The 12,173-nt window shown below is 28.8% G+C and overlaps 2 protein-coding genes across 2 annotated transcripts; one reads left to right on the plus strand and one right to left on the minus strand.

Moving 5' to 3' along the window:
• Positions 1 to 7,582: 7,582 nt before the first annotated feature.
• On the plus strand, positions 7,583 to 8,848 carry LOC116767657 (malectin-A). The gene has a single exon (XM_032658080.2). It carries the CDS (start codon positions 7,795 to 7,797, stop codon positions 8,590 to 8,592), a length of 798 nt encoding a protein of 265 aa, XP_032513971.1. The 5' UTR covers positions 7,583 to 7,794; the 3' UTR covers positions 8,593 to 8,848.
• An 18-nt stretch (positions 8,849 to 8,866) lies between these two features.
• On the minus strand, positions 8,867 to 10,570 carry LOC116767490 (uncharacterized). The gene is made up of 3 exons (XM_061527281.1): positions 10,312 to 10,570; positions 9,321 to 9,685; positions 8,867 to 9,058 (listed from the first exon to the last, which is right to left on the minus strand). Exons 1-3 carry the CDS (start codon positions 10,468 to 10,470, stop codon positions 8,986 to 8,988), a joined length of 597 nt encoding a protein of 198 aa, XP_061383265.1. The 5' UTR covers positions 10,471 to 10,570; the 3' UTR covers positions 8,867 to 8,985.
• Between the last annotated feature and the right edge of the window lie 1,603 nt (positions 10,571 to 12,173).

The following is a 12,173-nucleotide window of genomic DNA, read 5'->3' on the forward strand; positions in this document are numbered from 1 at the left end:
TGTACAATGTTGTTTTTATTCATCAACTTTTAACTTCTACACAATAATATCTTATCGAAAACTTAAAAGTTTTTAATCCGCAAAAACTCGACAGACAAAATATCTTTGTGGTAATAAACTTCGATATGTCGGTGTGTTTCGTTTTACGGTATGCTTGTCTGATAACAATCCGATACACCAAATATAGTACAATCTCAAACCTCTTCATCTTAAATATATAAAAATATAACCGGTATGACATATAGATCTATATATAAAGATATATATATAAATTTAGGAGAATATTTCCTTAATGTAATGTAATTAACAGCTTCGGAATAACAAAGGAAGCATTACTTACTTTTGAGTTTCAAGCAGTTTTGGTAAACAGACAATAGCCTCATCCCTCTTATTAAAGAGAAGGATCCAATTAACATGCGTTATCTTTATATTTAAATTGTTTTAGGAGTACACCTTAACTGTTGGTCAAATCTTTAGAAATATTTAACTTTTTAACAAGTGCTGAGTGAAAACTGAATATATCAATATCTAAAATAGGATTCTTAAACTAAACGACGGGCGAATTACTAGAAAAACGTCACTCCACTGGCAATGATCAATCTTCTCATACAAATCCCGGTTTAGCTTCAACAATTGATATTTGAAGACTGATCATTAATAAAATATTTATATAATTTTTGTAGTACACTGAATGTTCAAAGTTAACAAATTCAAAAATTATTTAATGAATTAATAATAATTTTTTAACAGAATAATATCATAAACAAGTATTTTTGTGCAGAGGAACTTTTTAAGGGTATGGTCTAAGATTTTCGAGAGTACACATTGAAATTAAACTATGGGTTTCAGTTTCATCACGCAATTTAAATTTCGTCTGCCGGTGGACATGGTTTCTGTAAAGAAATCGAAACGTCGCGTGAAAAGTAATATAATAAATCACGTAATAAATCCAAAAACCATTTTTTTATTTATGTTTCTCGGATTTATTTTCGATTTTATTGAAAGTGGCTTTTGTTATATAATGACATTGTCTTCACGTCGTCTGCCCCTGATCACGGTTATTGCAAAGTAGTTGAAACGTCGGGTATAAATGTAGTTAACATTTTTACTTTTACTTTATTTTTTTTAAATCAAAATTTGTATATGATTGTAATAGTTATACTATTGAAACTATTGAAAACTAAATGAACAGTCTATTCAATTAATAAACAGGTTTTTTTTACGTTTAAATGTGAGCCAAATCCACCAATAAATTAAAAAGGATAACCCCAGTTTGAAAATAAAAATCCTTTCAAAATTTTTCACCAAAACCAATAAATAAAAAAACAAGTTAAAACGATCTATTTGGTAAATTTAGATTCAAGATTATATCGAGAGCAATCTAAACTTGTCTTAGCGAGAATTGTTACTGGATTTACTGATTTAGCTTCGTGATTTTGGAAATTTAGATTGAAGTGCAAATTAGATTTATTGCTATCTCTCTTATAGCCCAATCGCTGTTTTATAAAAATATAATTTGTCTTTATATTGAGGACCTAAAAGATGTAACGGTTTGATCTGAAGAAAAACAGACAAGACTTATTTTGGGCAGCGTAGATTAACCGTTATCAACAATTTTACCTGATTCATATATTTACAGGATTTTTAATGAAATAAAAAACAATATAAAATAATAAAATAAAATAAAAAAAAAACAATATATTCTTTCATAATACATGATTTGTATGTAAAGATTAAACCTTTATTTCTGATAAATAAAGATGTAAATCTCAACTTTCTACTTGAAGATCGAGGGTCAAAAACCAACCTGATGATTAACATCACTATACCTCCCTTCAGGGAGTTTCATTCAAATATATTCTATTCTGATCTGAGCCATTCGGCATTCATATAGCAAGCTGTAATAAACAAACGGAGTAATATCGAATTGGTTATATAATACAACTAGATAATTCTATATCAAAATTAATTTATACAAAATTAATTTATACTGGAATTTATAGTCTCAATTCAGAATTCTCTACTCAATTGACATCGACTTCAATGTTAATTTATAGAGCCGTTAAATAGCTGATAACGTTAGATTTTTTCGCCAGCCTCCCGCTGTGTTCTAAATGACATGAAACTAAAAAGCTTTTTTATTTTCCACCACATTCGTTTTTGATTTCAAAAGATAGTTTAGATCAAATTCGCTTTTGTTATGTGGTAATAACATCGTTAACGTATATGACAGCTTTTGAAAGGTTTTATGTGATAAATACAACTAAAAAGTAGTAAGCAACCGACAGGTCAATCGTTCAAGTTTACGTTACAAAGAAAACATATCTCGGTTTTGTAAAGAAAATAATAATATGTTCGTACTAAGAATAGGTTCTGGTCTGGTAAATTTATACGCGGTAGAAGTAGAAGCGAGAGGTGTAATCTCTCTATAACCTGCTAAAAGACTTTTGGGCCAGTCAAGAACTAACATCAGTTCATTCTTGGAACGTGCGTCGAAGGCAGCTCTAGTCCCTAGACTCGGCACCAGCACGTCGAATCCATGGAATGCTGAGAGGTGTCGCCTCTATTGTCAACAATTTGATTTTGACTTCATATATAATTGAAAAAAATATGATGTTAACAATCTCACATAATTTTCCCCCAACATTAAATATAAAGTATTAGCTAATTAGGAATATTTATTACTGTTTTAAATTTAAAAAAAACATTATGTCAGTTGATATATTACCAATAGATTGTAGACAGTCAGTCACGTAAGTCAGACAAAAACAAAAACCTGACTTATCATTTGAGCGTTAAGTGCCAATGTAATTGAAAAAAATATGCGACAAAAATAGATACATTTTACATAGCAAACGTCTGTTTTGCTCTAGTTGCTGACCTAGTTAGTTTTGCCGTCCAAATGCACTTTTAGATAGCAGATCAGGTGTAAAAATGATGAAAATTTTTATTAGTTACGGATTTTTACAAATTATGCTTTTCATTGTGTTCAAGTGATGATGAAGAAGATATTAAAATTTTCCAAAACTATTGTTGCAGTAGAAGGTGAGTTTTGATTTTAAAAAGATAGCAGAGCTACAATTCACCGTTTATAGATAAAAGATCGTTGTAATTTAAATGAAACTAATATTTTTCGGATTATACCACACATATTTTATTACTTTAAAAAACTATATAGGTAATCCCGATGTTTTGGCTACTTTGCAGCAACCGTGATCACGGGCAAACGAGATGTCGTGCAATGTCGTACAATGTTGCTGGAAAGTAGCCGAAACGTCGGGAGAATGTAGTTTTTTAAAATAATAAAATACGCGTAGTATAATCCGAAAAATAATAGTTTTATTTAAATGAATACTCGCGAAAGTCTTAGATCTCATTAAATCGTTGTAATCTTCACTTGCTATACTTCGTGCTTTACTAAAAAAATATTTTATAAATGAGAAAAAATATTGAATTAATTCCATACTTAGAGTACCTTTCTTGGCCTTTTTTATATAAACAGAATCTAATGTCTTGACATTACGTCTTGACGTCACGTAAAATTGAGTAGACCCCTGTTTGACCCTAGAAGAACTTTAATTCTTTATTTAATGGAATTCTTATAACAAGTCTAACAAAGGCTTGATATTTCGTTGTTACATAACGAAACATAATGGAACACAAAACATAAAACTTTAACAAAGCATTTCCAAAAATAGAATATAATCCTGTCAATGTCAAGTGTGAGGGAATAAGATAATTTATAAAAATAAATCCACATAGTTGTTATCTTACGATTTAATATGTTCAAAGGTTTTTATTGTTTAATTAAATGTACCTAATGGGGATTTTTCATGTATTTAAAATAATAATTTTTCATTAAATTATACTTTTAATTGCTTTAGAAACATTTAATGGGACTTTCAAAACAATCAATACGTACACTGAAATCAATCTTGATACATAAAACGTGTAACATGGATAATGTGGATATGGTATTTCATTCTTATATAAATAATATTGTTTAAATGTCTTCAAGCTTCATCCATAAATGCTATATTAATTAATGCTATATATTTCAATATTTTTAAATATCCTTTATTTTCATTTGAATACTCGATAAAGAAAATTATAATTTACACTTATAGCAACACTAGGACTGTGTTAACAGCATATAACTATCGCAATTTTCTCTCCGCGTGTAAGAAAGATCGCCGTAAAAGACACGATGGTTCACGATCAAGTTGAAAGCACAAACAGTAGTTATTACAAGAGATGTGTATGTAAGAGTAATTCAATCTTAGAATCTGCTAAGTACCCTGTCACTAAGGTACCAAAGACGATAGACGCATTTGTATTCGTAAAAGTATCAAACCTGGTAGAATAATAAACAAGCCCTAGTCCGTTTGTATTTTTAAAAAATCAAAAAATACCGTAATACTTTATACCCTTCGCTTTCCAATTTTATTTTTTTCAAATTATCAGCTTCCTCATTTCCTTTAATTATATAGAAATACAATTTTAGATCAAAAGATATTACTTATTGCAAAGCTTAAATTCAATAGAAGTGTTGTTCATCAGAAGCAACCACTTTTCCATAATACAAGTACCTTTCGCCTGAAAAACACTAAACATACCTAATACATACCAATCGACCCAATTAAGTTGTTTTTTTTTTGTTTTTATAATAGAACCGCTGCTCCTGCAGAGTGTCTGTCATTGACTTAACCGATGATTGTCGGACGGAACAAAATGAGTGGATACAGCGTATGGTATAGTACTTTGAAATCAAATGTTTTGAACCATTTTCTCAGAATCCATTACATACAGACAATCATTATCATGTAGAAGTATAATTTTGCCATATCTGAAAAATTTTTACAATATTGAGGCCGTTTTTACTTCTCAGTTCGGTCCGATCTTATCAATTATTTTCTATAGAAACCTACAGTAACTGCGTCTTTTGCATTAAGTACCTCTCAATATCCAAAAATAAAAGTAGTAAATTTGGCTCTCTTCCTCATAAATTATTATAACGTATCCACTTAAAGTAAAAATCTCTTTTGTGCCCAGCTAGCAGCGTTTTGCTTATGCATAATCGCCGTTTAAGATCCTTCGGATTTAATTCATATAGAAACAAAATTTATTTGTTTTGCAATCTTTCGAAAAGATTTCATGCAATATGAGACTAATTGCTAAGTAACTTGTTTTCTGTTAAAGAAATTTCTCCAATATCCCCATAAATTTCTCCAATTCTACATCCTTGTATATTTTTGGCCTTACACTTATCAACTAAATCAAAATCGTTATTTCAATTTTTGAGACGACTCACGACATTTTCTTGAGTAATCTAAGTAGCCTAACTATATGCTACTATTAGAAATTGAAGCGTCTTAGCTGCAATTTTTTTATTTAATAATGTTTATTTGGATCAAATCGGAAATATATTGATTTGATTTTAGATTGTTTTTTATTTAAATATGTACTTTGGTACATTTCGGACATCTTAGCCATTTTTGAAGGAGAATTTTTATTTTGAAACCAGTTCATCAGCGAATTCTAGCGTAAGCCTTGAGTTATGCAAGTTTTCACAAACATCAAAAATCATTTGTCCCTCTAAGAAAAATTTCATTAAAGGTATAACTGTTCACTATAGAAGTATTATCTCATTTAAAAATCCTTCGAATTATACTCCTTTTTTATAATAGGCTATATATATGTTAGGCTAAAAGAGCAAGTACATAATGAAATAATGAAAAGCTGTTGGAAAGTCAAAACTATCCACATAATAGGAAAACTGGAATGGATTCGCCGCAATCCGCAAATTACGCGCATCATTTCAAGAATCTCATTCACGATGGTTGATGAGAGGCACTCACCTTATATTGAGTATGAAATTAATGTCATTATATAAAACATTCAACCATAACAACTAGTTCCACAACTGTTTGTGACAATTTTAAAATTACTTGTACATTTTTAATGTTATGTTTATTTATGTATATTTAATTTGTCCTTTGTAATTTGAATATATAAAACGTTAATAAGATGTTTGAATTACAAAAAAAAAACATTATTATTAGTTGAATGACTTTTGATTATGATGAACGATAAATGAATTATTCAATAATTTTTGATAAACAAAAAAATATTCAAGACTGTAAGTCGTGAATATTTTTTCTGTGTAATTTTTGAATCTATATACACCAGTAGGTACCTATCGTTAATATATCTTTATATAATATAATTATGACGAAAAATATTAATTTTGTTTTTATTTAATTCAAGAATTCAAGTATTAGTCAAGAATTATGAGAGTAAAATGCTAATATTTAACGGTAAAGAATTCGCAAAAAAGTTTTCGCTCTGCTAGACCGCATCCAAATAATAATTATTTTTACAATGGCTCTTCTATACTGGATAGTGAAGCTGAAAGAGCCCCTTTCTTCTTTCATGTGAGTTTTAGTGCTTCCTTAAGAAGTAATAAAAATTCATATAGAAATGACGGTTAAGCTAATTTTAAAATAATTGGTTTTAGGAAGATGCCACCAATACACCAGTATAAAGTGTAGTCTACATTTATAACGTCATAGTTTAATAAATAATGTATTCTTTTACCGGCTATTACAACAAAAGGTTATTAATGAAAACTTTATGATATTTAAATCTAATAAAAAAGATGACCTTGACAACTGTAAAGTAAAGTTACACTGTAAAGTTACCAACTTAGAGTTTTTATAGTTGGTACTAATAATATTTTTGGCACTAATAAAATTAATAATTAATTTCTGAAGCACTAATCCATATAATCTAACAAACAAAACAATAAGAAATCACGAATAATATTTTAAATAAGAAATTATTTTTTATAACAAAACAGTCTATCAAAATGAGTGGAAGGTGAAAAGTATTTAAAAATCAAAGACGGCACTTGAAAGCCAATATGTATAAATTACAAATATTAATTTCAAATATTTTCCTACGGCAAAGATATAATAATTGAACTTTTGATTGGTTGGGAAAAACTGAAAGTTGTAAAATTAATTCCTTTAAGAATGATAGGAAATTACCACTTATAATATCGAATGTATTCTTTTAAAGAAGTAATAATAGCAGGATTTCTATTTCTAGAATTTCTTTAAAAAAATCTTTTAGTGGAGCTTTGCACACAAATTTGACTCTCAAATATATTTATTTTTAAACTTTGTTTTTCCAGTGTTTCTATGAGATTTAAGTAAAATCTTCAACACCCGATTAAAATTTTTCTTAGAGCAATACTCAATGGTATACATTTTTAAATATGAATTAAATAAATTAACAATTATTATTCCATAATGTTATATTATTATCATTATAATAACATTTAGTTCAAACCTTTGGATCAAAAACAAATATTTATTTTCTACATTATCACTAGTTGCACTGCCATCTAGTTTAAAAAAAAATACTTAAGAAGGGTTTTATTTTACAAGTTTTTACAACATTTATTCGAAAATAACCATGAAATATGTTTATACATTACTTTATAATTTTTTAATATAAGTATATTTCTATGTTCTATATTTTCTCCTTACACACTCTGTACTATTTCTTGTTTTGAATCTGTGGACGAAGTGATGTGGACTGTGGTTGATGTGATAGTTAAAAATTAGAATATTCAATACCAATGGTGAGTTGAGTGGTTATGGCTTGCCGGTTATTTACATTTTTGCGAATTCAAAAGAATTAACAAAAATGTATTAAAATCTGGACTTTTGTAGTAACTGATACATTCAGTCAATTTTAATAGTTATAAGAGCTGACAATTAAGAGGAAATGTCTCGTGTGTTTATAGTTACATTCCTGTTATGCTTGCATTTATTAGATAGTGCTACAGGCCTGGGAGAAATTATTTACGCTATAAATGCCGGTGGTCCATCGCATACTGATATTTATGGTATTCATTATGAAAAAGATCCATTACAAGGCAGAGTGGGAACTGCTTCTGATTATGGAAAGCAACTTGTTATGATAGGAAGGGTTAACTCCAAAGATGAAATATTATACCAAACCGAAAGGTACCACCATAGTACTTTTGGTTACGATATACCAGCGAATAAAGATGGTGATTATGTTCTTGTGCTCAAATTTAGTGAAGTCTACTTTAATGCTCCTAACATGAAAGTTTTTGATGTGGTTTTGAATGGTGATCATACAATAGTAGCTGACTTGGATATTTTTGACAAAGTTGGTCGTGGAGTTGCACATGATGAATACATACCCTATTTTATAAGAAATGGTAAACTATATTATAATGATGAAGAGTCCGATATAAGGGGTGGAAAAATTAAAGTGGAATTTATCAAAGGTTATAGAGACAACCCTAAAATTAATGCATTATATGTGATGAGAGGAACAATAGATGAAGTACCTAAACTACCTCCAATAGTCTGGCCGGAATCAGAGAGTGAAGAGCCCCGAGAAGAAGTGGAAGAAAAGAATACCAAAACCCGAAGGGCTAGCGGTCCCAAACAACCAGATCCATATTTCATGGATGATAGTTCAGTTTTAATACCAGTGTTTATAACTATAGGTGCTTTTATTCCTTTACTATTTTGTCTCTGTAAACTTTAACATTTACATTGACTGTAATTTTAAAAGAACTACTGTTTATTCATTCTTAAAGTGTTGCTTTGTTATTTTGTAAATTTAATAAATTATAACAAAATATTATTTTACATTTTTCCTAAACTAAAGCTCAAGCCAAATAGTACAAAACGAAATAAAACACTAGTGCCCGTCCCACATAGAGTATAAATTAATAAACATTAAATATTTTATAAGCACTATTAACTGCATATGCACATATGGAAATAAATGTTTAAAAATATTAGAATTTGTTTTGCTTTAACATTAAATAAACAAACTTTATTGATATCAATTTTATTTATTTATGTATTGACAGAGGATATTTAATTCAAAGCAGTCTTGTTTTTTTTTCCTTTATAATATAATTTTATGATGTTATTATGAGTTTTCATTGCTCTTGTTTTCTCTTCTCAGTTTCATTCTCTGTGACAGTTTGACAAGTTTCAACAATCTGAAAAAATATATTTCTTATATGTATGGTATGGAAATCTGTTAGTCTTAGTCTAAAAATTGTTTAAGTTATAATATAATAAAAAAACAATATTAATAATCACATAAATATGTGTTGAAATTCAAAGTAAGATCTCTACTTAAACTCGAATTAAAATAGATAGTATTAAATTAATGTTTTTGAGCTTTATTGATCAAAAAGTAAATTTATATTTTATTAAGTGAATAGACAACGTTACCCTCTGAACAAAATGTATACTTACGCGTTCCCGGTATTATTTAATTGAAGTTGACATTCTCCTTTTTTATTCAAAAAGAAACCTTTTTTACATTTAATTGTAGTTCTCGGAGTTGTGGTCACCACTTTTTTAGTAGAAGCAATCTCAGCAGTTTTTTCAGTCGTATTATCATCCACAAAGTAATTTGTTGTGGTGGAAATAAAATCCGAACTTGTAGTTTCGCTAGTAAAAAGTCCAATTGTCTGTCCCTGGACCGGCGTCACAGTTGTCAAATTATCTTTTAAATTATTTAACTCTGTCGAAATAACAGTAATATTTAACGGTCTTGGTGTTGTACGGTTTTGAGGTTTTATTGTTAGTTGTGAATAGTCATAAGCGTAGTCATATTCCTGAAAAAAAAAAATATAACGGATATTTATCAGTACAGAAATTGTTATTTAGGAACTCGAACAAAAGTTCCGAACTAAATCCAACATATGTAGGTAATAATTATTATATATTATTGTTATTGTCTTGACTGTTTAAATGTGAACCACATCGTGATGGAAATTCATTTATTACTTATATGTTACCTAAAGATATCAATGCTTTAATATTTAAGAAATCAGTGAAAAATATTTCTATGGTATATATTTTTTTTGTTACTAAATTATCACATCACCTAAAGATATCCGTTAAGAAACATTATTTTCATTAATATATCATGTAAATTAAACTTTAAAAATACGTTATGTACATTACATTTAGTTCAGTTTTGTCAATAATCTTTAAGTCCATATTCGAAGAAAGGAACAAACCGGTTTCAATTTTTATGTTTCTTAAAGCTAGATATAAAATACTTGATTTTATGTGTCTACACATAACGGAATATAAAATTATCTATAAAAACACACATCTCGAACATGATAAACCAATTAATAAAAATTTAATTATTTTGGAAATGAAAACTGTTTATTTTATGAAGAGAATACTATATAATCAACAACAATTAAAGAGCATTGATTTCATTGCTCACCATATAGTCTTCCTCACTCTCACCATTCATCAGAGCGAATATTTGCACATCCTTCACGTCAACTTGGAAGTTATAATCACCAGTTTGACTCTGATCAATATGAGCGGAATTAACATAAACTGAAAATAGAGGACTTAAAAGACAAATAATGATAAACATTTTATGCTTTTTTATTATTATTATTTAAATAGATGGGTACCGAACAGATCCCGTGCAGAAGCGCAACTAACAAGCTAATCAGTATCGCCGGTTACCCTACGTGCTTAAAGCTTAAAGTTATTTCCATCAACATAACAGTTATTTCAAGTAACCGAGAGAAGGTCGATAGCCTTTGCTTGAGCACTGCGTCCGATTGCGTAAAGAACGCAAAAAATAAAAACTTTGTTAGTGTACAGAACCTTCTTTTTCTTAATAGATGGTACAATGATGATTAGGTAATTAAATGATTCATTTAATTAAAGACAGTCATCATGTTTAACAGAAAAATTAAACTCGCATTTTTCACCGACGAGTAGCTTTTATAATATAAAATTATTTGAATACAAAATAATTGCAGTTACAAACTCTGTGAATGTTTTTTTTCTTAATTACTAATATGTTTTGATTTTAAAGGCTTTGTCGTGTATAAAATAAGTACATCATTAGTAAAAAGAAAATTTTATTTTTGGTAGTTTTCATTGATTTTGAGGGTATTTGTGGTCACTTAATATATATTGTCTATTATCATTATAATCCTGCAAACTGTACCACCATTTTATGTAAATCCTATTAAAATTAGTTTAGCCATATCACATTACTTGTGACTAATCCCGAGAGACAGGTAAATAGCCAAAAAATAAAAAATATATTAATATCTATTCATCAGTGCAGTAGCAAAATCACTGGAAAAACATTAACTTATCTTAAAATCAAAAAATGTAATATTTCTTAAAAACTAATAATGATATCTCGTTCAAACCAATTTTCGTTGAAAGTTTCTATTGAAATCTACAGCATATATTTATTTTAGATTTCTCACTCTCTTATTTTAAAAGTTATAGGGGAGGGGGACACTCATTTTTCCACTTTGGAAGCGTCTTTCTTTCAAAAAATTGATTTTGACAAAAAATGGTTTTAGGAACCTTCATGTCTTTTTTAAAGCCCTATCCATAGACACCACGTATAGGTTAGCTGAAAGAACATTTATTTTGAATTAGTTCCATTTATGGAGGGTCCCCCTTTAATTTATAAATTTATTAATTTTTATTCAAAATTCGAATAGCGGTTACCAGAATACATCAACCTACAAAGTTTCAACTATGTAGGCACAACAGTTTCGGAAATAAATGGCTGTGACATACGGACGGAAGGACGGACAGACAGACATGACGAATCTATAAGAAATTCGTTTTTTGCCATTTGGTTATGGAACATTAAAAAAGATACTTCCTCTTTGCTTGTATGATTATACGCAAGCTATCCAGTGTCCAGTATAGAAAAGTATTAACTTATTTTGACCGAGATTATCGCTAAAAGCAAACTACTTGCTTACCAAGTAATAGGCAAGATTGTCATCTCAAATAGTTATCAATGTTTGGTAACTTATTAACTTTTTCCTATTATTCTGTAGCTCCACTTTCCGGCCATATTAATAAAAGAAACTTAACTATTAGACTCAGTTTCGCACAAAGTAATATTTATTAAAGTTTTAGAAATCTGCTCTTTAAAAGGTAAGCAGTTCTCTTGTGTTCGACGAGATGTGTTCACTTAATGAGATCTAAGATTAAATTTTCGCGAATATTCATTGAGATAAAACTAATATTTTTCGGATTAACTACGCGTTTATAATTATTTCTCACGAGATGTCTCGTCTGCCCGTGATC

This window comes from Danaus plexippus (genome assembly GCF_018135715.1).
Source record: "Danaus plexippus chromosome 9 unlocalized genomic scaffold, MEX_DaPlex mxdp_24, whole genome shotgun sequence".
Taxonomy (NCBI): domain Eukaryota; kingdom Metazoa; phylum Arthropoda; class Insecta; order Lepidoptera; family Nymphalidae; genus Danaus; species Danaus plexippus.